Below are 26089 nucleotides of genomic sequence, written 5' to 3'. Positions count from 1 at the left end.
GGGACAGGAAGGAGAGTCTCTGGGGCCATCCCTGTAGAGACGGGCTTGGGGGATGAAAGTGAATGGAAGTTTACAGTGTTGGTGAATAAAATGGCAGCCCACCTTGTCACATTGACTGAAGCATAGATGCTTGTGTAGGGGATTAGAAGACCAGCAGCCAGTCAATATACACTTTACAGAAAGATGCCAGTTTTAAGCATTGTTGATGCCATGTACAATAGGGGTGGGGAGATATAAGCAAAGCAACTAGAAGTTCATAAACATATATCTCAGCTCATTTAATTGAGCGTCAGTACCATTTTTTGTTTCTTTTTTGAATGAAAATGCGCAGGCTTTAGATTTTCGTCATTTCAGATTTCGTTATTCTACCCGTTTCCTTAAGTCCGTTTTTGTTCTCGACATACCCATTTTCATATTTTCGTATCATTTATTTGTATTTTTAGTTGTCGTCGTATTTCCGTCAGTCATTTTTCTTTTGTTGGGGTAGTAGCAGTAGGTTGGTTTCCTATGTATGGGGGGGTTCTTTCTTTCTTCACCTTCGGAAGAACGTGGGGTTGCGCAGGCAGGCGGCTAGTCACCTGCAACACCCCAGGGGTCCTGCGGAGGTCTCCAGGCTGCTGTCGGTGTCAGAGGCCAGGGTCTGGTCGGTGGACATGGATGAGATGTCGTTGACGGAGGACGAGGGAGGGAGGCTCTCGCTGCTGTTCACGGCTGCACCTGTGCTAAGGGAATACAACGGCAGCGCGGGGGGTTCAGTGGTGGAAAAACAAAGGATACTCGCATGTTTTACTGTAAGTCAGTGATTTTCAACCAGTGGTCCGGGGGCCACCAGTAGTCCTTGAGGGGGTTTCAGGTGGTCTAAAAGATGGATAGTTAGGGAGCCATAAGTGGACCCTTATAGTATAGATCTGTAACTGATAAGAGCATAAAATGAAACCAAATGGATCCTTGCGGGTCCATTTGGTTTGATTTCACACTCTCAAGAGTTAAACTATTGTTTAACATGTGCATTAAACTGAATTAAGAAGTTTATATAATTAGGGAATTAGAATAATAATTGTGATTAACGTTTGCCTGTTATCTCCCTACCACATCAATACAGCTGATGGAATTGTGGAGATAATCTTATCTAACAATAACAAAATATTCAAAGTTTTGGGTCTGAGAGGCTAAATCTCATTAAATGGTGGTCCGTGGCTCAAATGCAGAATAAATATTGGTCCTTGATATGAAAGTGGTTGAAAACTTAGCCATTTTCAAATAGCTGAAATGAAGTGATTATATGTATGTTTTGTAATAATAATCTAAATCTACAAAGTAACTAGTAAATAAATACATTTTTCAAATAATTATAATTATATTTGCCTCTGAGTTGTAGTGTGGTAGAAGTAAAAGTATTGAAAATGGTACTTAAGTACAGTACTTAAGTAAATGTAGTTACTTTAGTTTACACCACTGAAGGAGTTACAGTGTACAAGGTTCAGTCTAGGGACAGACGGCAGAACAATGAACAAAACACGATAGATAACAACAGAAAACACCAATAACACCTACAAACAGTGTTTGGGATGTAACACCGAGAATTCTGCCTAATTTATGCACCATCCCTGCACGCCAGCACCGCGTTAATTATAGCCGACCTGCAAGCTCACAACTATCAGGATTTGTCACCTTGTGTTTTATTTTGTAGTGATCTTTTTTTGTTTCCGGTTTTCTGTGGTGTATTCAGGTTGTAGTTTACTGTCATGTTCCTGTGTTTATTTTGTAGTAACGGCCTTGTGTTTCCTGTCTTCCATTGTAATTGCTACCTGTTTTGTCCCTGTTTTCCCACAAAAACAAATTTCACCCACTCTTTTACTTGTAAAACCGTGATGTGACAATAAAGTTGATTCTGATGGTGCTATCGAAATTCTAAATTACATTTTCAGCGTTCGCATAAGCCTGCTTCTTTGAAGCTAGGGCAAGTGCTACGGCAAGTGCTAGTCTGAAGAGGTGAGTCTGGAGAGGTGAGTCTTTAGACTACAGCGGAAGATTGGGGGTGAGTCGGCAGTTCTAATTGCAATGGGAAGTTCAAAGCCTGCAATGTTTCGTGTTCACCTGTTTCCAGTTTCTGCATATGCCTTATTTTTGTTAAGTGTCTGTTAGTTTGTTGTTCCAGTGTGGTTTGCGAATTTTGTGTTTGTGCTCTGTATAATTGTATATTGTTGTTGTTTAGGGTTTGGGTCTGCCCAGTTGATTAAAAAAACTTTAGTTTAAATTTAACTAAAACCTTTTGACTTAGGGGTCAAAAGGTTTACATAGAAGTCAGTCAATTTGGCTTGTTTGGAGGGGGGATTAGGGGGGGCTACGCCTCCACCAGAGGGGGTTAAAGCGCTCCCTTGCACCCCTCTGTAGCCGTCCCTGTGTACTGTGTGTGCGGTGGCTCAAGCAGAAGGAAATGCACTCGCTCTCTCTCGGCCCAGGAAGATCACTTGTATCTTTGTCTCCCATTTGATTGCTTTAAGTGCATTGTTTGTTCAGTCACAGTGGTCTCTCCAGAACTTCAGTAGGCCTAAATAGAACATTTGGCATACCAATTTCATCCAATGAGGAGAGAGAACGCATACAGGATAAACAAGTGAAATTGGAAGTGATGAAACAAAAGCAATGAGCAGCAGACAAAAGAGACCCTTGTTACTGAACAACCACTCTAAAATCATACTGCCAGGCTTTGCACTGCAATACATTGGTTTGACTCACTGCGCGGCAATACTACGCTGCACTGCATGTGACTTAAGTCATGTAGGCCTGAGTCATTTTCAGCTTTTTACAAATTATCAGTACAGTACAGAGTGCAGCACTGCAATATCCTGAAAAACATTGCATTACAGTACTGCGTCGACTAGTCTCAGCATGTGCTTGATTACAAATGATGGAGAAAGAGAGAGACAGAGATATAATAGATTCATCAAAAGAACCTATATGTATTGTCTTGTCTTGAATGTAGGCCTGTGCATTGACCTGAGCAAAACGATCTTCTCTTGTGGATAATCTAACCTAAACTGAACACACGAGCAACATTCAACAGTTCCCATGAATGGCTGCATAGGAACAAAGGTGAAGCACACTAGCAACACACATTCCCTTTCCTGAGTCAACACTCAAATGTTAGGGAATCCCAGGGAGACTAAACATGCATAGGCAGCTGTTATCAGCACTGGATTCTGTGTGGCCCATTTTAAGCAGTGAGTGATTCACTCCACTATGACCAATACTGCACTCATGTGGCAAAGTGTGATAATTACACTCACTTTCCAAAACTGGTGGAATAATGCCATTAAGAGCAGACTAAATACAGCACAGACAGTACACTGTACTTGATCCAGGACCCCAACCTTAAACATAGATAAACATTAGCTCTGGTCCATAGCTCTAATGCCTTCATTAGAGCTATGGAACCGCCTTTGTATTGGTGAGCAGCTTAAATGTTTTTGGAGGAGAGGCTGGTCTGCGTTTCATGCGAGGGCTAGAAGCAAAGAGTGGCAGAGCCTTAATGCAACAGCAACAAAGGGCATTAGGGCTATGGACCAGAGCTATATAAACATGAACAATTTCATTAATAGTTCAATAGCTATAGGAGTTCCCGAATGAGAGTGCGGTGGCTCTGGCAGCAGCAACGACCAAACACCTTCAGGAGGTGGAGCGGGCTAGGAACAATGGCAATGAGTACTGGTACAAATGTTCAAAAATTGCTATTGTAATGCAGTGTGTAAATTAACCTTACATACATTATAGCGTTGCACAAATTTGCAATCAAACAAACAAGATGAAAAGGACAGAGACATATGGGCAATGGGCACAGTGTTTTTTCTTTGGTTACAAGAGTAATAACTCCATTAAGTTATTATAGTAGGTTCACTTACAGAGCGATTAGGGCTATGCAGTGAGAGTACCTGAAGGTGAAGGCTGTCCCTTCACGACGCCATTCTTCGTTCTCTCCTCAAAGTTCATCACCTCTTTGTATATTAGTTCTGTCAAGGAAAAGAAAAGCATTCAAACATAGTAACAGAAGAGTGTGAAATGGAACAAGAACAAATTCCATTTGACTCAGATTTATTTCTTGATCGCCTCTTGTCTTGATTGTTTAAACATGACGTCATGTGGGCCACTATGCTCGATAACAGGCTTGATAAGTCCAAAGCTTATTGATACCGGGTACTCGATAAGCTTGTTATCGGGTCTGTTTGTGTATCGGGTTTCGAGCTCCATCCCTACTCAATGCACAAAATTGAATGTGCATAACATATCCCCGTGTTTGAACTAGTATAACCACCTAATATAATGAGTTTTCCCAACATTACCTTTCCATTCATCAATGGAATGTTCTCTCTCATCAAGCGCTTTGTCATAGATGGCAGGTGGAGGCTGGAGAGAAGAGAATACAGAACACATTTAGATTTGGCTTGGTTGACCAACCACACGTCACAGAATAAACCTAGTTGTTTCAAGTAGTAAAAAAAAATGAAATTCGTCACTAGACAACTAAATACTGTAGTCCCTGAAAAGGCATCAAAAAATGAACAACCCCGTTACAAAACTGCTTTGTTCAAAACGTTACAACCACTGTGGAAGTACTGTGACTGGGTGCAGTCACAATGCATCATCCTCAGAATATGCTAAATGAAAAGATATTCATTCACAAACTATTAATACAGGGATTTCAAACAGTTACTGTTACTGCAGTACTTTTGTCAACATGACAAAATGTCACATTCAGTGGCAGTAGAGCACTCTGACGCTGTAAGAACTTAATTAGAATGAAAACTATTTGAGGTGAATGAAATAAAATGAGCAGTTAATAGCCTTGGTTATTTATCATACAAACGACATATCGAGCTTTAATACACTGTACTTGTTCATTAAAATCACTCTTGATATATATATTTTTTCTTTTAAGATATTTTTGGGGCTTTTTTGCCTTTTTATTGATAGATATTCAGTAGCTTGACAGGAAACGGGAAGAGAGATGGGGGGGAACACACAGCAAGGTTCGTCGGGTTCAGGACTCGCACTGTAATGCTGGATTACCAACCAAGGTGCCTAGACCGGCCCAGGGCCACCCTTGATATCTTTACACACACACACACACACACACACACACACACACACACACACACAGCCAACAATGAAGCAACTCAAAACCTCATAACTCTGACCAGGTGTCCAACCACCTGCTCATGTCCTATTTTGACGTCTACTGGGTTTTTCCTTGTCCTAGTCTGGTTATTTTATCCCTGTCACAGTCTAGTGTGACAGTTTGTCCCTGTCCTAGGCTGGTTATTTTATCCCTGTCACAGTCTAGTGTGACAGTTTGTCCCTGTCATTCTGAACCTGTGTTGTTGTGCTAGTCATTCTGAACCTGTCCCAGTGCTGTCCCTGCCTCAGTCTAGTTTGAATGTCTATCCAGTATCCAGTCTAGCTCTTCTGAATCTGCCTCAGTCTCAGTGGATGTTGGATTCCCTGAAATAGAAAAATAGAGTCGCACTCGGCACACTGCATCACGTTCCCATAGGTAATTTATTATAATACCTATGCCTCTAGCTCTTCCTCAGACAATCAATGTAGCTGGTATTTACTTTTATCTGTCAAAAAGATGAAACATAACAAAGCTCTTGAGCTTATTTCTCCCCCCCCCCCCCCACAGTTTTAGTCATTATGCCAATTACCGTAATTCCTCCCCACACACATTTGTCACTGCCATCATGACCAATGAAGGGCCTTTTTCAGGTCTTCAAACCAAGTACCGTGCGGCCCACTGAGAGCCAAGGGCCCCACTGGCCCAATGGCTCATTTGTCCCTGAGCCTCCGTCCTACTCCTCCCGTACAACGCTCCCTGCTGACAGGTGCCGCCCCAGCCCGTCGGAGTACGTGCAGCGACAAATATCACCCTCCCCGAACACGTGCCAATGGGCTATGCACGCACGCCATTTTGGAAAGAACTTGGGCCCCTTCCCTACTTCCTTCACAGGTGTTACATAATGATACTAATTAAGGCTCTGTTCCATTCTGGTCAGACAGTCAGGGTGCTGCTATCGTGCACGTTGGCTCACTCTGCTACACCAGTGGGTCTCAAAGTGTCCTTGAGTGGGTTCCAAATGGCTCCGTACGGGTGTGTAACTCTGAGAGTGTACAAATGTGTGTGTGTACATTTTGTGCACTCTCAGAGTTATGGGGGTCCTTGAAAATAAAACATTTGAGAACCACTCCTAAATGGAACAGAGCCTTAATATCATCGGTAACACCCGTGAAGGAAGTAGGGAAGCGGCCCCATAGTATAGGAAGAGTTATTCTGTGTGCATATAGCCCATCGTGTTCATTATAGACTCCCGACAAAGCCAGATGTACCGTGGTAGATTCAAACCCACACACTCTGTAGGGGTGGGCAGGTACTTAACCACTGCGCCACCGGAGCACCACTCCAGCAGCCTCTCTATTCCATGTCAATGTTTTTCATTTTTCTGTCCAGCAAATTTTGCGCCTTTCTAAACATTGAGTTGGATTCACTGACAGGACCACACAGATATACAGTAAAAGTCCTGAGCGTTCATTTAACTCTGGGAGTGTACAAAGGACATCAAATGGACATGTAAGGGTCCATTTGGTTACATGATTTGTACACTCTGAGTTATAAATGGATAAATGAACGCTGAGGGTTTCAGCTTGGGGTGACAATTATACAGTAGATTTAGTGGACTGGATGTATATTCAGAGAAATGTATTCAAATCTATACAGTTTGGTAGTATGTAATTGTAATGTGATAACAGTCTTGGACTTTAAAGTACGTAAGACATGAATCACACAGACTTAATCATGTTCAAAATATGGAAAGAATGAAATAATTATTACCACTAGCCAATTACTTTAGTTTGGTAACAATAATTTGAAGAAAAGTTGCATGCATTCTGAATCATTAATCTACAATTCTACATAGTATTTCCTGAATACATGCAAAATATAGCAGGGCTTCTATTAACCCATTCTGAACGGGGACCCATTTTGGTGTCAGCATCATGTTATGCTTTAGCTATTGAAAAATAGCAGATCTACAAGCTCATATCGCGCCACCAAGTGGCGCGATACGAGCTTGTAGGTCTGCTATTTTTGAAAAATCGAAGAACGACTGACATTTTTAGAATCTGATCTCAGGTCAGAATGGGTTAATCAGACCAGTGTGTGTCCAGTGGAAACCTCGTATGAATCTGATCTCAGGTCAGAATGGGTTAATGGCAGAGGCCTATACTGTACCTTTATACTGTACCCTTGGTTACATTCATGTCCTACAGCCTGGGTGAGTAATATTCTGTTTCACAATAATCACTTGAAGGGAAATGTGCTGATTTCCAACCTAAAGGGCATTGTTCTAGTCAGTGAGGAGATCATTTTTAAAGTGTGGCAAAAGAATGCCCTATATCTTCTATGTATTTGTCACGTATATGTCAAGGCTGTGACTTTCTGGTGCAAAAGGCATATTATAAACACTTACATTCTACATGGTCAATATTGTGAAATGATGCATTTGACATCATTGTTTTGCAATGTCAACATTTCGCAGAGATCTACACCACAATATACAGATCTCCTCACATCAAAACCATGGGATTTAGGATGACAATATCACACATTTTCCTTTAACATAAAGCACGTAAAATGTGTCTTATGCCCACAGAATGAGATATTTCCTTGATGTCGGGCGGTGGCTATTTACCATGGATATTTGGACGAGATCTCTTGCCTTCATCAGCATGAAATGATATTAAGAGAGGGGGGGGAAAACAGCAGAAAATGTGTTGAAGGAGAAATGCCATTGAAAATACATCACATAGCCTTAAGTGCTAACATGGAAATGCATTAATATAATAACCAATCACCCACATCCTTAGCTAGCTTAGTAAGTAGTCGCTGGTATTTGGAGGAAGGTTAACTACAACAACAGAACTGAGACATCATGCTTGTTTTCCATAATTATGAATCAGAATGTGAACTACCCTGAAGGTAGTATTTTGGTGTGAACTCAGAAGTTAAAGGGGCACTAGACAACATTCAGCCACTAGATGTCTCCCCTGTACAACACCTGTTACAGTACACAATTAAGGTTTGTTATTTCCCTGGTACATCTATACTGTATAACTATAAGTCAGCAAACATGATAACGCTATCGTGTTACTATGTTGCAAGAATATATTTATGGATAATGGCTGCCATCAGCTTACGTCTTGCAAAACCTGAATCCTGCCGTCCCGACAAAATTATTAAAATAATTATAATGTTTTTTGGGAGGGATATTAATGATGTATTTTATTTCTAATGGTTAATTTTCATAAACGGGTATTCAAATGAACACTGATTATTTTAGTGTGTAAATAGGGGTCACAAAGCTTTAAACAAACGAAGATCAGGGTAAGAGAGTGAATTTGATATGTGCTCATCCACCTACAAGACTTTTTTTCACAGCAGCCATTTTGACATGAAATAGTAGGGTCAAATTGTAGGTGTTAACCTGTCGTTCAGGTCAAACCGAGTCAATTGGTGCTGCCACTGTATAATGTTGGCTCAAAAGACTCTACTACGGAACAGAACCTTAATAGTATCATTGACAACACCTGTGATTAGCCGACTATTTGTTGTCAATATGGCTGGCTGAAAAAACCTGTACAAATGCACTCTGAGCATCAATAAATGCTGACACACACACCCCCAAAAAAGCAACGGGGCAACTCACCGCCTCCACCTCAGCGGGATCGTACCACACGTTGATGTAAGGGTGCTGTAAAGCCTCGTCCACCGATATCCGCTTAGCGGGGTCAATGATCAACATCTTAGACAGCAGGTCTCTGGCCTGGCTGGCTGCGGTCGGAAGAACGGAACAAAACAGAAAAAGGATACATTTAATTAATTATTTCTACCAATCTGTATGGTGTAGTAGCCTATATAAGTATGTTAATAATACTATATATAACGTATCATCTCTGTCGGATGGAAACCTCATATGTTCAACCTTTTCAGGATTTAAATAAAACAATTCACACCTGTGTGAAGCAAAGTGAGGGGGCGCTCTTATCATCTATTGCTTCATTGTTAATGGGAATTGACTTGTGTAGGACCGAAATAGCCAATTTGCTCGTCTACATTGTGTAGGTATAATGCTCAGATACATGGCATAAATTCTCCATTCATTGTCAATAGGAATTTGTGTTTGTGTAGGACAAAAATAGACTATTTGCTGAGGGGTTTCTGCACGACAGCAACGTACGTTAGCACGTCTGTGGTTGGAGGTGGCATTCCTACTCCTACTAGGATAGGAAATATCTCCCCTGGCCACGCAGGGATTTGGGACCCCCCCTCTCTCTTCTGGAACCCCTCTCTCTCTCTCCACACTAACGACTGCTTCCTCTTCCTTACATTCGACTCATAAAATACATAGACCTGATACTGTAGGTCTTCAATACAAAATGATACTTTGTGATATCTCCATTCCTCTCTCTCTCTCAGTGGGTGTGTTTCCTCTTTACCACAGAGATCCCAGCATGCGGCGCAGGCAGCCAGAATACAAGTGATTCCTAGCTGAGAGTTTTACCACATAAAGGCTTTGATGCGAGCGCAGTGGAGCATACGGTATTCATTATCTTCTTGGTTGGATTTTCCACATTTAGAAATGGGCTGCCTACCATAATAAACATCCCTCTAATCTCAAATGAGTCAGGGAGGTGTTTTGGCTCAACCTATTCCCTAGGTAGTTCAGTTAACACACAATATTGTTCTCAATCTATTTCAGTTGGTTTATTATCATAACTGCATTGTGGCTATATATCTCACAAGCTCCATGCTTGAATTATTGAATAAGTCTCGATCACAAAACCACATAACCATATGCACAGAAGAAGGCATCAATACATCTGCAATGGTTCAAGTACTCGTAGTACGTAGAAAAGTATAACCATTTTAGGCTACATTTAGTATGAACGTTCGTTATAATAAGGAAAGTCATTCACATGGTCAGTGCAACGCAACATATAGTTTTAAGGATATTTATTGCACTGCTATATATAATTATAGCTCCAGCATTCTGTAACATTAGCCCCTCCTACACTATGTCCAGCTTTGTTGTCCTAACACAAACATTGTATGCCATTGACGATGAATGGACAATTTTAATTGAGTGTTTGTGTAAGCACAAACATTGAAGACGAAGGTGAGGACGCAAATTCTGATTGGCCGGAATGAGATGATGTATGATGATGTGTACGATGATAAGAGTGCCCCTCACTTCACATGGGTGTGATTTTTGAGAAACATTAAATGCCATTGACATTGACAATGAAGGGAAAAAAGGGTTAAGATCAATACACACCATTAGTGTTAAATTGGAGTAAAAGTACTCACATTTTCCAAAGGTGAGTACCTTTGCTTTTTTACTAAATAGCAGATCTACAAGCTCAATTAGTAAAAGTACCTCAGAATGGTACTGTGCCAAGCAGTTTTACAGGTTCTCACCTTTGAGTTTGTTGTGTTCGGAGTCAGCAGGGAACAGACAGTCAGGGAATAGTTTTGGGAAGGTAAGACCAGCGTACTTTGGCCGGTTCTCCACATAGTTCCTCACGGTGGGTTGCAACTTCTTCATGAATTCAGGTGTGGGTGTACCTAGCTGCTCAATCACCTTGTTCCATTGGTCAATGTCTGGAGCGAGGGGTGCGGTTAAAGAAAACACATACACACAGCTGCCTAATGCACTCACATTTTCAGTGGCACATCAACATAAAATACCACAGATTAATTCTGATATGAGTGAAGTATATGTTATTTAATGTCATTACATGACAGCCACATTACCAACACGTACAAAACATTTTTGTACGTGATGCAATTTTTTAAAAGTAGGCTAGCATTTTTAAAGTAGGCTAGCTGGCGCAACAACACAGTGTCCTGAAATCAAAACTGTCAAGAGGACATTGTTGGAAATAGTTTAAAAAGTTACCTGAGGCCTTTGGAATAGTGGTGCTGGAGTTACATATTATAAATATAAATATATTATAATATAAGAAAAAAATATTTTTTTGTAGGCCTATATATAACTTTGTAATGCTACTGATTTTTGTGCGCAACATTATTGAAAACAAAGTATTGCATTGTGGGTTCACATTTTTTTATGTCAATCAATCAAGTTACCTTAATTCAAGTGATGCCATTTTGTCATGTTATCTACTGGTAGATCGCGATCAACCTTTTCGGCACCCCTGTCTTAATAATTGTTATTTTGATCAATGTTTGCCTGTAATCTCTCCTAATTGTACCAACATCAATACAGCATGGGATTGTGGACAAAATCTTATCCAATGATAACAAAATATTCTTTAGTTTTGGGTCATGCTAAATGTCATGAAATGGTGGTCTGTGGAAATGCTGAATAAATAATGGACCTTGATATGAAAAGGGTTGAAAACCACTGGGCTAAAGTGCCATAAAATGCCAGACATCCTGCATGTGTCTTGTTTAAAGATGTCACATCCTGTGTTTGGCCAAAAGCTCAAAGATGTCCCAACGATGAACCCACTGATAGTCTCACAAATGAGAGATGAATTCAGCTGCACACAGTAGACTAATGTGAGTGATTAGCATCTTACAACAAAGCAGGACCCATGGATAGACGATCATTTTGTGCGCGCGCTTGCATTGCACGGAAACTGAGTGAGAGAGTGCGTGTCCGTCCGTCAATCCATTTGTCCACGTTTGCGTGTCTATTTAAATTGATTCAAGACAGTTGCATTCAAGAACGTGCATGCATGCGTGTGTGTGTCTGTGTGCGTGCGTGCATGTTGGCTTGTACGGCTGTGCGCGTGTGCGCGCTTGTGTACTCATACACCCCTTCATCCCATTCAAACATCCTTCACTATCCCCATCCTGCCTTCTCACAGACACTGCCAGTAGAGGTGGGAGGCTGCCAGCACCGCCAGCGAGCCCCCCCCATTACCTCATCTTACTGGAACGTCAGTCACACACTGCCACCTCTCCCTTAGTCTCCATTGCACTTTGGCTGTGCACACGAGAGAGAGAGAGAGAGAGAGAGAGAAACACATTATGTAGACAGAGGGGGAGGGGGGTTCTTATATACAGGATGTTTTATCCATGGTTGTGAAGCACTTTGCTGGATTCACCCAGTTAGAATTCCTGCTGATCTGAGGTTGTGCACAAATCCCTCTGGTGGAATAGGGGGAAATCGGGTGTGCACTGTGAACAAAAGAGGGAGTCATACTGTACAAGCAAAGTTTCCGGGTGTAAATTCAACTCTTGTATATATGTGGTTCTCAAACTTGAGAGTGGTTCTCAAGTGGTTCTCAATTTTTTTAATTTCAAAGACCCCCAGTTTGGTATAGGCCACAGACCAATGATTTACCTGATAACCCCATAGAACCCCGTAGAACCTTACAGGGTTCTAGGGGGTAATCAGATAAATCATGAAGGACCCCAGCTTGAGAACCACTGGAGTGTAGTTTGGGGACAGGCATAAGGATACGGTCAGTTCCAGGGAACAGCACTGTTCCTCTTATCACCTCTCCAAAGATGCATCCAACTGACCACATGTCCACTGGATTCGTGCACATACACACACACACACACACGCACACGCGCGCACACACACACACACACACACACACACAGGCATATTGTCAACACTACACACGTATTTAGGGTTTCTTCTTGGAGGCTGAAACCTTGACAGTCAAACGTGCCAATGAAAAGGAACAGTGATATAGTGACATCACAATATCATCCCCTCCCCTAACCCCTCCCCCTTTATCAATTATCATACAAAGCTGTTGGTGCGGCTTCAGTTCAGGTGGAGCATCACCCATCACCACCCACCAGGCAAACCAGGCATACTTAATGAACTGGTGCGCATGTCCACATAAAAAACCTAATTTTAACAAATACTGTACACTTACAATTCTTCTATATAATAGAAGTTCTAAATTCTATATAATAATAATACCTGATGATCATGTTTTAGAGTGGAAAGAATCACGGCACTCCATCTTTAACAAATTGAGGAGGACACACACACACACACACACACACACACACACACACAGCAGTGTTTCTACCTCTAGGTATATTGTACATCCCCTCACACATTATGTAGGCAGCTCTCTGCAGATGCTCTAATTAGCACAACGGACCATTAATATTCATAGTGCGCGAGCAAAGGAAGGAGAGAAAGGGAAATGAGCTCCTCCTGCCAAAAGAACGCCAACAATGGATCGGAGGCAACAACTGTTGCTTCGCCCACACAAAACAAAACAAGGAATTCAATAGACTGACTTCATGCCTGAATGTTAATGTATGATGCATGTTATTGCGTGATTAAAAGATCAGTAGAGGTAGATGCTGAAAGAGATGTTACAAAGTCAGCCATGTGTGAGTTTGTTTGGGTTAGAGTAACTACAGCTATACACCTCAGTATTGGGACAGTGAACTTATGGTACAGTGCTGACCGAATCGTTCAAAATTATTGTTTTGTTCGAGTGCCTGCTCACAAGTACCCACTCCAAAGGGTGATAAAACAAATGTAAAAGGCAACCAGTAATTCATTATAATTAATTTGCAATAATTATGTACAAAAACATCATAATTCTGTGTTGCCTTGCCCAGATGATGCATTTCTCCAATTCATCCTGCCACTTTCCACAGCAATGCTGTTGTTTCGTGTCTAATTTCTTCTGTCACATTGTATCATGGATGGTTGGAATGCCATCTAGCTTTCCTCTTTCTGTTCATGCCAAACCATCTTGAATAGAGACAACAGTATCTATCGTGGTGCAGAACCAATGATGATCCACAATCCTTTTAGATTGTTTGATTTTATTTTATTTATTTTTTTAAACCATAATCAGACCTTGTTTATCCTCTTTTACAGCACCATGCCTAAAATATGTACAGTATGTAATAAGAAAACACTGTGTGACAGTGTATCCATTAAATATAGGGCAACAGTCAGATGGGACAACAACTGCAGATATTTACATAGGCTACTAGTCCATATTTAGACAACATCGGCTTCTTAAACAAAATACTGTATGGAAAGAAATGTCTTAAAATAAGAACATTTCTCGATAACTGCTGAAAAAGGAGCTAATACCAAAGTGGGGTTGCCAGCCACTGCTTGCCAGCCCCCACCATAGACCAGGGGGAGGGTGCAGAGTAGACCACCACCTCCTATGGTACACATGGAGTGACCAGCCCCCACCATAGACCAGGGGGAGGGTGCAGAGTAGACCACCACCTCCTATGGTACACATGGAGTGACCAGCCCCCACCATAGACCAGGGGGAGGGTGCAGAGTAGACCACCACCTCCTATGGTACACATGGAGTGACCAGCCCCCACCATAGACCAGGGGGAGGGTGCAGAGTAGACAACCACCTCCTATGGTACACATGGAGTGACCAGCTGCCACTTGACAGCAGAGGAGGGCACAACGCTAACGGGAGAACACATTTATATCCCTCTTAGCTCCACCCTGACCAGTAAGTAACTAATGCAGCAAGAACACCATGCCCTGCACGCCTGAGGCACCGCGTTGCTAATCCAGTCCCCATGCTAATTATTGTTCTGTTATTGTAAATTAAAAAAACATATTTCTCTATGCTGAAATTACTGCTTAACCTCTAACCCAGATGTCCCTATTTTGATCGTGCGGATTATTAAAAGATGTTTGGAAAAGTATTTGTCATTCGCTTCGGAGATTAACAAGTAAAAAAAAACAAAAAAAAAACAACAGTTACCATCAGATAAAGTCACATATCAAAGCTGTCTGTTAAGGATACAGTCCCGTCCAGGGAAGAGGATTTTGTGGCGCACCATTTCTCCCATAATGCACCCCACCGACCATATATCCACTGCACACACGGAGGTGAGTGAGAAAAGGGAGAGAGAGACAACGCAGGAAAAGTTAATACGGTGTTAGATAAAGGTCTACTCCTCTAAGAGATGAAACAGTGAGTAGACAGTCTCTGTTATTCAGTGTGGGAGAAAAGCATTATTCAGAAGGATGATATTATTATGAAAAGCACAGATGGTGGAGTCTGTGTGTGTGTGTGTGTGTGTGTGTGTGTGTGCGCGTGCGTTGTGTTGCGTTGCGTGCGTACGTGCGTACGTGCGTGCGTGCGTGCGTGCGTAAACACACAAGGAGATACTGTTTAGACAGAAGGAAATGCAGCAGAAGAAAAGAGAAAGCCTGAAGCCTGAGCCTCGCACATCCATCCATTAACATTGTTGTCAAAGCAGGACCATGGTTATAATAGTTTTGGATTTTTCATTATAGTTTAGTTTTAGTTAGTTTTGACAATAATAAAAAAAAGAAATCAGTTAGTTTTAATTAGTTTTTAGAGCGGGTTTGAAATCGCTTTAATTTGAGTTAAAAATTGTATTAGTTTTAGTGTCAGTTTTAGATTGATTCATATTTTGGGTCAGGTGCAGGATTCAAAAGGGTCAGAGTTAAGGTCCTCCGCACACTGAGCGAGTTTTTCGGATTTTTAGCAGAGCGTAGCGGAGCGTTTCTCCATCGGTTTTCCGAAAAACGCGTCCAGTGTGTGCAACCACCTTAAGTAGTCCTATTGTGTAATAAAAACTCAACAAAATACCATTTAAAAACTAGTGGTAACCAGAAAAATTGGCATTTTGTCTATAATTTCAGTTTGTTTTCATTAGTTTTGTAAACGCACAATACAGTTTCAGTTAGTTATCGTTTTAGTTTTTTTATTATAGTTTTTATTTAGTTCAGTTAACACAAATGATTTATTTATTTATTTATGTTTAAAATGTACAGTAGTTAACTATAATAAACTTGAGCAGGACAAACTACTAAATGAGAGGTGGGTAATTTAACATGTCCCGCAGGCAGTGCTGAGGTCCCAAATGGCATCACAACACATATTTTCGCTCCCTGAGAATATATTAATAGGGTATTTACGGAGGGAAGAAATCATAAAAGCATCAAATATGGATGGAGATACAAGGTTTCTGCTGAACAGTGACAAATATGCACAGTATATGACATGAATATTAACAGTATGTACAGTACTCACTCCACACTCACCATTCTCCTTGTATCCCATCCCCAAAATGACTTCTGGGGCTCTGTAGTATCTGGTCACCACATAGGGGGTCATCATGAAACTTGTGCCGGCGGTCCTGGCTAGGCCAAAGTCCAAGATTTTCAGGGTACAGTCTGACTTCACTACTATATTGCTTGGTTTTAGGTCCTTGGGAGGAAATTGAAATGCACATTTAGGGCTCATTAGAATAGCGGTTCCTAAACTTTTCTTGATATATCTCTGCTGTCGGGAAGAAACCACCTACCTCCTAGTTGTTTTTAGATTAATTGGCATCGGTTCGATTAATCAATCAGACCGATTAATTAATCCGTCCGATTAATCGGTCTGTCTTTACAGATAAACAAGCCCAAAGTAACAGCTTGAACAGATCTACAAGCTCACAATATTAAATATAAAGGTATTTAAGTTAAATATGACTTGCCTAAGCCTGCAGTGCAGACAGACATGTTACATGTATTTTTCAGAATGGACAAAATTATTTTGTCAAAATTTTCAATACAGAATGATATCATATCGACATCGGTAATATCGGTGTCACGGGGCAACCCGTGCTCTATATATACACATAAAACTGCTCTCTATAACATGAAAGGACTAATGTTTTAAACTGGTGTGTTGGTATTTTCATGTTCACTGATTGCTTGCAAATTTTCTCTCCTGCACTGCTGGTGGCATTTCCCGTGATGAGGAAGTGGCCAAGTGTTATGCAGGAGAGGGGTGTTTCTTATGCTTTGAGAAATTGTCATTGAGTTTCATGCAGATTTATACTTGTTTAATTGTAACGCATTATTGAGAATGTGTAGGTTACTTTGTATTCAAGGTGTTATTTATGGAAGTATTTATATTAGTGAAGTATTTGAGAAGAAATGTTGTTAATTGAATCTATGTCCTGTGGTAGGATACACTCCTATTTAAAGGAGGCTGCAGGGACAGGCTAGTTAGTTAGATGTGGGCAATGACACAGTAACATCCCTGAGGGAGAGCTACAGGGCCTTGTGTGATCAGTAACACAGTAACATCCCTGAGGGAGAGCTACAGGGCCTTGTGTGATCAGTAACACAGTAACATCCCTGAGGGAGAGCTACTGGGCCTTGTGTGATCAGTAACACAGTAACATCCCTGAGGGAGAGCTACAGGGCCTTGTGTGATCAGTAACACAGGTAACATCCCTGAGGGAGAGCTACAGGGCCTTATGTGATCAGTAACACAGTAACATCCCTGAGGGAGAGCTACAGGGCCTTGTGTGATCAGTAACACAGGTAACATCCCTGAGGGAGAGCTACAGGGCCTTGTGTGATCAGTAACACAGTAACATCCCTGAGGGAGAGCTACAGGGCCTTATGTGATCAGTAACACAGTAACATCCCTGAGGGAGAGCTACAGGGCCTTGTGTGATCAGTAACACAGGTAACATCCCTGAGGGAGAGCTACAGGGCCTTGTGTGATCAGTAACACAGTAACATCCCTGAGGGAGAGCTACAGGGCCTTGTGTGATCAGTAACACAGTAACATCCCTGAGGGAGAGCTACTGGGCCTTGTGTGATCAGTAACACAGTAACATCCCTGAGGGAGAGCTACAGGGCCTTGTGTGATCAGTAACACAGGTAACATCCCTGAGGGAGAGCTACAGGGCCTTGTGTGATCAGTAACACAGTAACATCCCTGAGGGAGAGCTACAGGGCCTTGTGTGATCAGTGACACAGTAACATCCCTGAGGGAGAGCTACAGGGCCTTGTGTGATCAGTAACACAGTAACATCCCTGAGGGAGAGCTACAGGGCCTTGTGTGATCAGTAACACAGTAACATCCCTGAGGGAGAGCTACAGGGCCTTGTGTGATCAGTAACACAGTAACATCCCTGAGGGAGAGCTACAGGGCCTTGTGTGATCAATGACACAGTAACATCCCTGAGGGAGAGCTACAGGGCCTTGTGTGATCAATGACACAGTAACATCCCTGAGGGAGAGCTACAGGGCCTTGTGTGATCAATGACACAGTAACATCCCTGAGGGAGAGCTACAGGGCCTTGTGTGATCAATGACACAGTAACATCCCTGAGGGAGAGCTACAGGGCCTTGTGTGATCAGTAACACAGTAACATCCCTGAGGGAGAGCTACAGGGCCTTGTGTGATCAGTAACACAGTAACATCCCTGAGGGAGAGCTACAGGGCCTTGTGTGATCAGTAACACAGGTAACATCCCTGAGGGAGAGCTACAGGGCCTTGTGTGATCAGTAACACAGGTAACATCCCTGAGGGAGAGCTACTGGGCCTTGTGTGATCAGTAACACAGTAACATCCCTGAGGGAGAGCTACAGGGCCTTGTGTGATCAATGACACAGTAACATCCCTGAGGGAGAGCTACTGGGCCTTGTGTTTTCGCACTGTTGAACCTGTACTGGACTTTGGTGGAGGAGTTTGGGGGGAAAATAAAGACCCTTACACTGCATTTCTGACTGTTCTTGGAGCCTTGGCCGTTCTGGCAACTTCACAGGCCATAAAAGCAATTAATTACATTGGATAACGATATCGGCCAAAATGTCTCATCGGCACATCCCTAGTTTATATATATATCCTACCCTGTGAATGATGCCAGCTGCGTGCAGGTGTTTGATTCCACAGAGCATCTGGTACAGGAGGTAGGACATCCTCTCATGGTCTAACTCCATCTGAATCACCTGGCAGAGGTTAGCATCCATCAGCTCCATCACTAGGTACCTAGTAGAGAGGACAGACAGACTCTAATTTCTCTGCATGATAATATAATCCAAGAGTTATGAACACATCAAAGCTCATAGAATGACATTACATATCAAATATTTAAAAAATGATTGTTTTTTTAGTTTATGTACTTACACATCCTGGAATTCCTCTAATGATTTCTGTTGCGTGAAAACATTTAATAAACTGATGATCTGTAAGAGAGGAGGAGACAAGAAGACAGAAGGAAAAGGTTCAGCATACAGTACACATACAGTATGGATACAAATGCACAGACAGACACTACAAATGAAAGAGAACCTTTTTCTCAGAACAAGTGCACACACCCCCAAATGTCCTTATGTCCGAATGGCTTTTTCATGAACATTTCGTGACATATTATTTCCTAGTGAAACAGGAGCTGGAGAACAGCTATTAACAAGCCTATGTCTACGGCTTTGAAAACCAATCATATCACCGTCCCAATAATGAATGATTGGTTCTGCCTTTTTTTTAACTGAGCATGTCATAATATAGGCAGACATTCAGCAAAGATTTAGAACGTTCAGTTGAAGCAGCAGATTTACAAGCTCACAACGCAGTATTGCAACATAATGCATTATGGCCTTATAAATAGGCTATTTTTTATCTATTTGATGTATAGGTTTTAAGAATTTAAACTCACACATTTTGTGAGTTTCCACTCCGTTTAAGCAACAAAAGTTGTGAGATTATCCTCTCTAGTTGAGTGTAGCGTTTACCGTGTAGAGACTGAAGTCTATTATTTTAGGTCATCTATTGACTCATTCGCCGTTCTTCCACACAGTCACTTACATTTTTGTGATTGACACATTTCATGAGCACCAACTCTCGGTACGCCCTCTTGGCGTGGGTCTGGTTCTGGAATGGCCGACTCAACTTCTTGATGGCGACGTTTCTGTCCAGGACGGCGTCATAGCCTGCACTGCAACACAACAACAACATGGAGAAGAGAAGAGAAGGCAGGAGGACAACATAATGAATCAGCCAGGGAGTGTGAGAGAGAACCTTTAATGTGACACTGAGGGTGAAAAACTACACTCTCTAGCTGCCGTACAGAGTAAAGACACCTGCAATGTTAGTACTCACAATGCATAAAGCAGAGGGGCCAAGAACATAGCGATGATGGGATAAAAAATATATATGTCAAGCTTAATATATCTTAATATGTCTCCCTCTGACATTCAGAGAGAGAGTTAGAGAGAGAGAGAGAGAGCGAGAGAGAGAGAGAGAGAGAGAGCATGCATTATGAGAGAGAGATAACGGTGTCTGTCATTGCGTTCAAGATGTCATGATCACAAGTGCAGCTACACAGTAAAATAAAAAATTCTGAGAGTGTACAAATATAACCAAATGGACGTATGGATGTATTCTTTTTAGCGTTTTACTTTTACCACTTTTTCTCCCCAATTTAGTTGTTATGCCAATTAATTTCTCCCCCCATTTAACTCCTTATCTCTTCTTTTGGACTATAGAAAACATATGTTATTATACCCAATGCCTGATTTGTGTTTTTTTTTAAGAACTTCAAGATACTGTAGTATGACCTGACATCTGTTCTATGTGTAAACCCACTCTGTAATATAGTAGTAATAGTTGGAGTGTATCAATAACCACCAGGCAGTGCTATAAAGACCATCATAATAGAAGTTTTGAATTGAAGAATTGAGTGCAATTTCTAGACTCCAGTGTGAGAGTACACAGCAGGGTAATTACAGTAAAATACAGTATACTTAATACTGTATTTTACTTTACTACTGTTTATATACCAACTTAGTACAAAATGTTTTCTAGCTACGGGCGATTAGAGAACAACTGTTTCTCTCAATCCCCAAGTGCTGCCAGAGGACTAGAAACAATAAGGGACTGTAGTTTGAACGCCTTGATGCAGGCCGTCTCGTTATTGCTGATGTTACAGGTAGAGTAAATGGAACACTTTGCAATTTCAGGGAGAACAGAGATACTACCACCCTCTTGTGAATTATAATATCGACCTGCCCTATCCTGAGCTATTGCTTGCCGTATGTAAGGCAAAGGAAAGTCGCGATTTCCTTCACTATATTTTCACAGCTGAATTCCCGCAGTGCTCATTGCTTTCATCTAGAGGAAAGTGTCAGAACAGAATCCTTTCAGTCTGTTTCACAAAGATATGGAACAGGAAGTCACGGAGAGTCATGACACTAATTTACTTGCCTCTCCAAAGGAAGTACTAAAGTAGCGTAGATAGAGCAGTGATTCTCAACCCTTTTTAGTTCAAGGACTGGCAGTTTGATATGCGTTAGGCCAGAGACCCCCGTTTAAAACCATTTAAATATCTCTGGGACCCCAATTCGGATATGCATCCGCACACACCCATTATTGCATGATGCTGGGCTCAACTGTTCTTACCGGCAGCTCTTTCAGGGCGCATTTGTCACTCTGAGAAAGCACCCGTTTCTATTGAGATATTGAGGCCATGTCAAAGGTCATGTCCACACTCCAATATATTTGGGAGTCCAAACTGTACACGCTAAGAACCGAAATCAGACTTTACAGCAGCAATGTGAAGTCAGTGCTGTTGTATGGATCGGAATGCTGGCGAGTCACAACACGGGATATGAAGAAGGCCGATGCCTTCCACAATCGATAACTCGGGAAAATCTGCAAATCTTCTGGCGAATTCAACCTGGTAAAGGTTTGAACTTATTTTGATGCTGTGAGTGGAATGTGTGCGTGCGTGGGTGGGTGGGTGCATGTGGGAGAGGAGGATACAGTATAGTATTCAGTGCAGCTCCTTGTCTCTCTATGGAGAGATGAGATGCTGTGTGGCCATGGAAACAGCAGAACCCTGGATTTACCCAATAGGGATTTGGGTAAATCCTCCCAGCTCTCCAAGCCTAGTAGTGAGAGATGATGTCAGTAGCAGGTGAACTCCTTAACGCATCCCTCCATCTTACACAGCTAACAGCTTCATGAAGCCCCTCGCCCTGACCAAGCCTTCAGAGGCATGCCGATTATGTGCTGATTGTGTGGGGTCAACTTTACCAGATTAAGTCTCGGCAGTTTCAAAGACACAAGTACTGTTTACCGTTTCTGTTGGACGTTTCTTGGCCTTTACGTTACATATAAGGGAAGCATGACATGAGGCATAACGATGTTTATGTATGTTAAACCTTTGCATCATATCTTATTCTTGGGCCTTGGCTGTTAACAATGTTTTTGTGGCAGGCCCTTATAGATTGTACTGCAATGAGGACAGTTAGATGTCAGGGACAATTCGTTTCATTTATTATTACAGATTATTAAATGCCAATTGTAAACTATAAAATAATTTAAATCTGAAAAGGTTTAAGGACATATACGTATTTGAATGTTGATAACGACTTGGAACCCAGCGCTGTGTTTCTATTCTATGTCTGAGCATAGACATGTCGCGCGTCATATCGTACTTGTATTATTTATTTATTTCCCACCACGGAGTAACCTCACGGCAGACTATCCTATATAGTCTGCCGCATATACAGTAGCTATCCACCTCGGAGGAAAGTCTGGTAAAGGCTGGCAGTATCGGTCGGTCAATCAGAGGCAGGCGGGGTGTTACAATGTCTATGCTCAGACGTAGAATAGATCTAGGCGTTTCTACTTTCTACATATTGTAGATTGTCTATTTTTGGCAGAGATTTGGTGTAGATGGACGGCTGGATGGCATGCCATAGACTGTAGAAAGAGATTGACCATAGACTGTAGAAAATAGAGATGGACAAAAGCAGTTGTAACACAGGTCCATATTTTTTTTACTAAGAATAGAGGGTGGATAGAAAGCTTAGAAAGACCCTGGAGGGTATCTCACACCTCTAACAGCAAAGGACATATTATGAGTAGTTTAGGATTCTAAGGCTTTTGTTTAAACTGAAAAACAACAGCATAAAAAAACATATTCGTCTAGCAGCACATCCTATCAGACCCTGTTTCCCCTGGCAGTCTGCTACTGCAAGATTGCATCTACAGTATGTGTTACTCCTTAATTCATTTTCATTATACGTTGGTTCTTTTTGCTTATTCATTGTACAATAATGTACTTTTGTATATAGTGCGTAAGTAGTTGAGAGGCCTCTTTCCATCTAAATGCATGTAGCCTATGTCAGTCAGTGAGGTTTATTTAGTTCATGTCGTCCTATAATAGCATCACATATGACACAGAATGACAGCTTTGCGTATAACCGAGGGCAGCACCGAGCAGAGATCAGGCAGAGCAGAGGAGCAGAGGAGGCTCAATTAGATTTGGTTCTCTCTCTCCCTGCCATCCAACACGCCGACGTCCCGCAAACAGACCTGACCCACACATTAGCAGTCATAGCTTGTCTAAGCTCTTTTGCAAATGTATACAATTACTTTGGAAGGGACTAGGAGATGGAATGAGGCCATGAGAAGAACGTGACGGGCGGCTGAGGAAGGAGTTATGATGAGAGAGGAGAGGTGGAAAGCAGCAAGATATGGGCTCATAGTCATTTCTAACAGAGGTACTCGGATTATATTGGGCCGTTATTTGCATTGTTTTTTTACCACCTATAGTTGGAAGCGATGCAAGTCGGGAACGATGCAAGTTGGGAATGCATGCCCCACCCATGTACAGTATGTATGTGTATGTGTTTCCACTCATCTGAAAGCCAGGTGACACTGGTGAATGCAAGTGCTATAATTGTTAGGATCATCCACCCACACGTTATTTTAAGATTAAGCTAACTAGAGGATAATTTCTCACATTTTCTCCATGATGATGAGATAAACAACAATCATAAGATGATATGATGAGGGACAAAACGACAGCAAACATCATTCAGTGTTGAATTCTTACCAGACGATCCCCTGAGCCCCAGAGCCAATGGGCTTTAGGTTCTGGTACCGTTTCAGTACTGTGAAGGTGGAGTCTCCCACTTCCACACTGTAGAACTGGTTGTCCACTTTGCTTTTACTCATGTTGTAATGCTTGGCGATGTACGACACATCCACTTGTTTACCAAAACCCTGCATGAAGCAAACACAATGGAGGGCATGCATTAATATAGCTTAACACTACAATGGAGTAGCTGGTTTACATTTAATTGAATAGCATAAAATGGTATCACTTTGTGCAGTAATATAGAGGTAAGGCAGTGCACAAAACAGATGCACAAACAGATTTCTATGTAATTATAATTGAAAACGAATAGTCAGATGGTATAAGTATGTCTAAACAGAGATGATTTGAATCAAATATTTAGGAAAAGTCATGGGAGTCAGGGAACCTTCTGAGAGCTTCACTGGCAAAGTTAATCAACTTCAAAATCTCAAAATGGGTCAGAAAGACTCTCAACAGGCCCCGACAAATAAACAAATAAAAATAAAATGTAATTCAAATTGTGATATAGTATTACTTATAGCTGCTTTAATTACCTGTTACTCCAATATAATCAATAAAAAACAAACAACAGAGACAGATGAAACAATATTTATGTGTAAACAATGGTCAAAATGAGGGCATGGTCCTGGGAACAAGACAATTGACAGGACATACAGAGGTGCAACACTTTTATTTATTATACTTATTCTGTAATAACCAGGTAGTGCTTCTAATAGCATTCTTTTTATTAGAATATTGTTCTGGACTGTCTGTACAAATCAGCAAATGACAGTCTAATTGCACGATAGCTCACATAAGGCAGTATCGCCAAGACAAAACAATTTGAGATCATCTATATGAAGACCATTTGAATGATGTGTGAGAAAAATACATTTCAGTAGGCTTACATTAGAGCTAACATTATCCATTATTTATTGCAACATCAAGTTCAAATTTGTGATTGCCAAAATATGCAGTTAAATACAGTGATGAACTGAAACGGAATAACTTTAGAATGACCTCAAGTCAGAGCAGTATAATGCAATTCCAACAGCACACCATCTCTCACACATGACTTAATAGAATGCGCCCTTCATATAAACATCCTTACAGTATGATTACACTATAGTCCACAATTCAAATACAGATCAATTAAAGGGAAACATGCTTTTAAAGCACATTGATTCCAGTGCATTGTTGATGATTATCATAGTCTATTCCCATCATGCATTTTGTGGGCAAGCATGGGTAACGTATGGGTATAGTCCCGATCTAATATGGTTACATCATCCTGAAAACTCTTTGATCTATTATGGTTACATCATCCTGAATACTCTTTTCTGAAGTAAGAACCTTTTTTTTTGCCATAAGCACACCGACAAATTCAATAATTTTGTGACACTTTCTTTTTATAAATAAAGGTTGCTTTTGTTCATATACAGAGGTTGACACTAAGGTCTCAGAGGCACTTGCCCATCGGGTGAATACAAGTCATGTTCCCTGTACTTGCTCAAAGGTCACCTTCAAGTGTTTAGGCAAACTACAGGGACGTAGTTGCCTGTTCGGGCAACCTGAAAGCATGCAAACTACACTTGCCCGAACATTTTATTTACTTGCCACAGGCAGTGTGGCAACCGTTAGTGTCAACCTCATAAACACATAACAATGGAAGGGGAATGGAAGGGAATGTATACTGTACCTTTTTTACCTGTACGGAACACACACCTGACAAAAGGCTATCTTCACATCCAGGATTGGTTGGCTGCAGTTATATAAGAAATGTCTACTCATAAATACCTGCAAGACAAGACAGAAGCACAGGAGAACACACGTTCTGCATATCAAATTGTGGGAGTTCTTGAAATGAATGAAAAAGTTTCAGAATCACTGGTCTAGATTAACAGCCACCAGGAACAGTAAGGACTAGTTGCAATGGTATGGTCATTTGTCTTTGTTCATTCTGCCATTTCTGGAAGTCATCCGACGGATCGTTAATTTATGTGATCTTATTTTCTTGCTTTTTGAGTGGTGCAACCACTCCTACAACCAGCTTGCAATGTCCTCGTACGTGTTTGTGTGTCTGTGTGTCTGTGTGTCTGTGTGTCTGTGTGTGTGAGCATGAGTATGTGACTTAAAAATAGCAGTAGGGGGCGCCAGAAACAGTGAGAGGGGTAGTGACTCTAATGAGAGAGAGTGAGAGAGGTAGTGACTCTAATGAGAGAGAGAGATAGAGAGAGAGAGAGAGAGGGGGGGGGGGGGGGGGGGGAATTGCACCACTCAGTTCACACGTGTGTGATTTTTTTTTTTACGAAAGGAATTCAGTGTCAGCAGCAAGTCAGCGTT

At 41.5% G+C, this 26089-nt stretch overlaps 1 protein-coding gene across 7 annotated transcripts; it reads right to left on the bottom strand.

The window, feature by feature from the left end:
- Window positions 1-574: 574 nt before the first annotated feature.
- mapk10 (mitogen-activated protein kinase 10) lies at window positions 575-25540 on the bottom strand (the record flags this gene model as incomplete). 7 transcript variants are annotated; one of them, XM_083794025.1, is made up of 13 exons in its annotated part: window positions 575-717; window positions 3933-4010; window positions 4341-4404; window positions 7746-7772; window positions 8760-8884; window positions 10532-10714; window positions 14860-14931; window positions 16131-16296; window positions 18729-18867; window positions 19006-19064; window positions 19684-19813; window positions 23723-23892; window positions 25472-25537. In XM_083794025.1, the coding sequence occupies 13 exons, from the start codon at window positions 25535-25537 to the stop codon at window positions 575-577; spliced, it is 1422 nt and encodes a 473-aa protein (XP_083650151.1). The 7 variants fall into 7 exon arrangements, with proteins under 7 accessions (XP_083650151.1, XP_083650152.1, XP_083650148.1 ...); XM_083794026.1 differs by lacking the exon at window positions 7746-7772 and adding an exon at window positions 7362-7385; XM_083794022.1 differs by lacking the exon at window positions 7746-7772 and having other exon boundaries at window positions 8733-8884; window positions 25472-25540.
- Window positions 25541-26089: the final 549 nt, after the last annotated feature.

This window comes from Protomyctophum parallelum (assembly GCF_964188405.1).
Source record: "Protomyctophum parallelum genome assembly, chromosome: 21".
In the NCBI taxonomy this organism is placed as follows: domain Eukaryota; kingdom Metazoa; phylum Chordata; class Actinopteri; order Myctophiformes; family Myctophidae; genus Protomyctophum; species Protomyctophum parallelum.
Note: the sequence above shows the minus strand (reverse complement) of the source record. Positions and strands in the feature narration are given on the sequence as shown.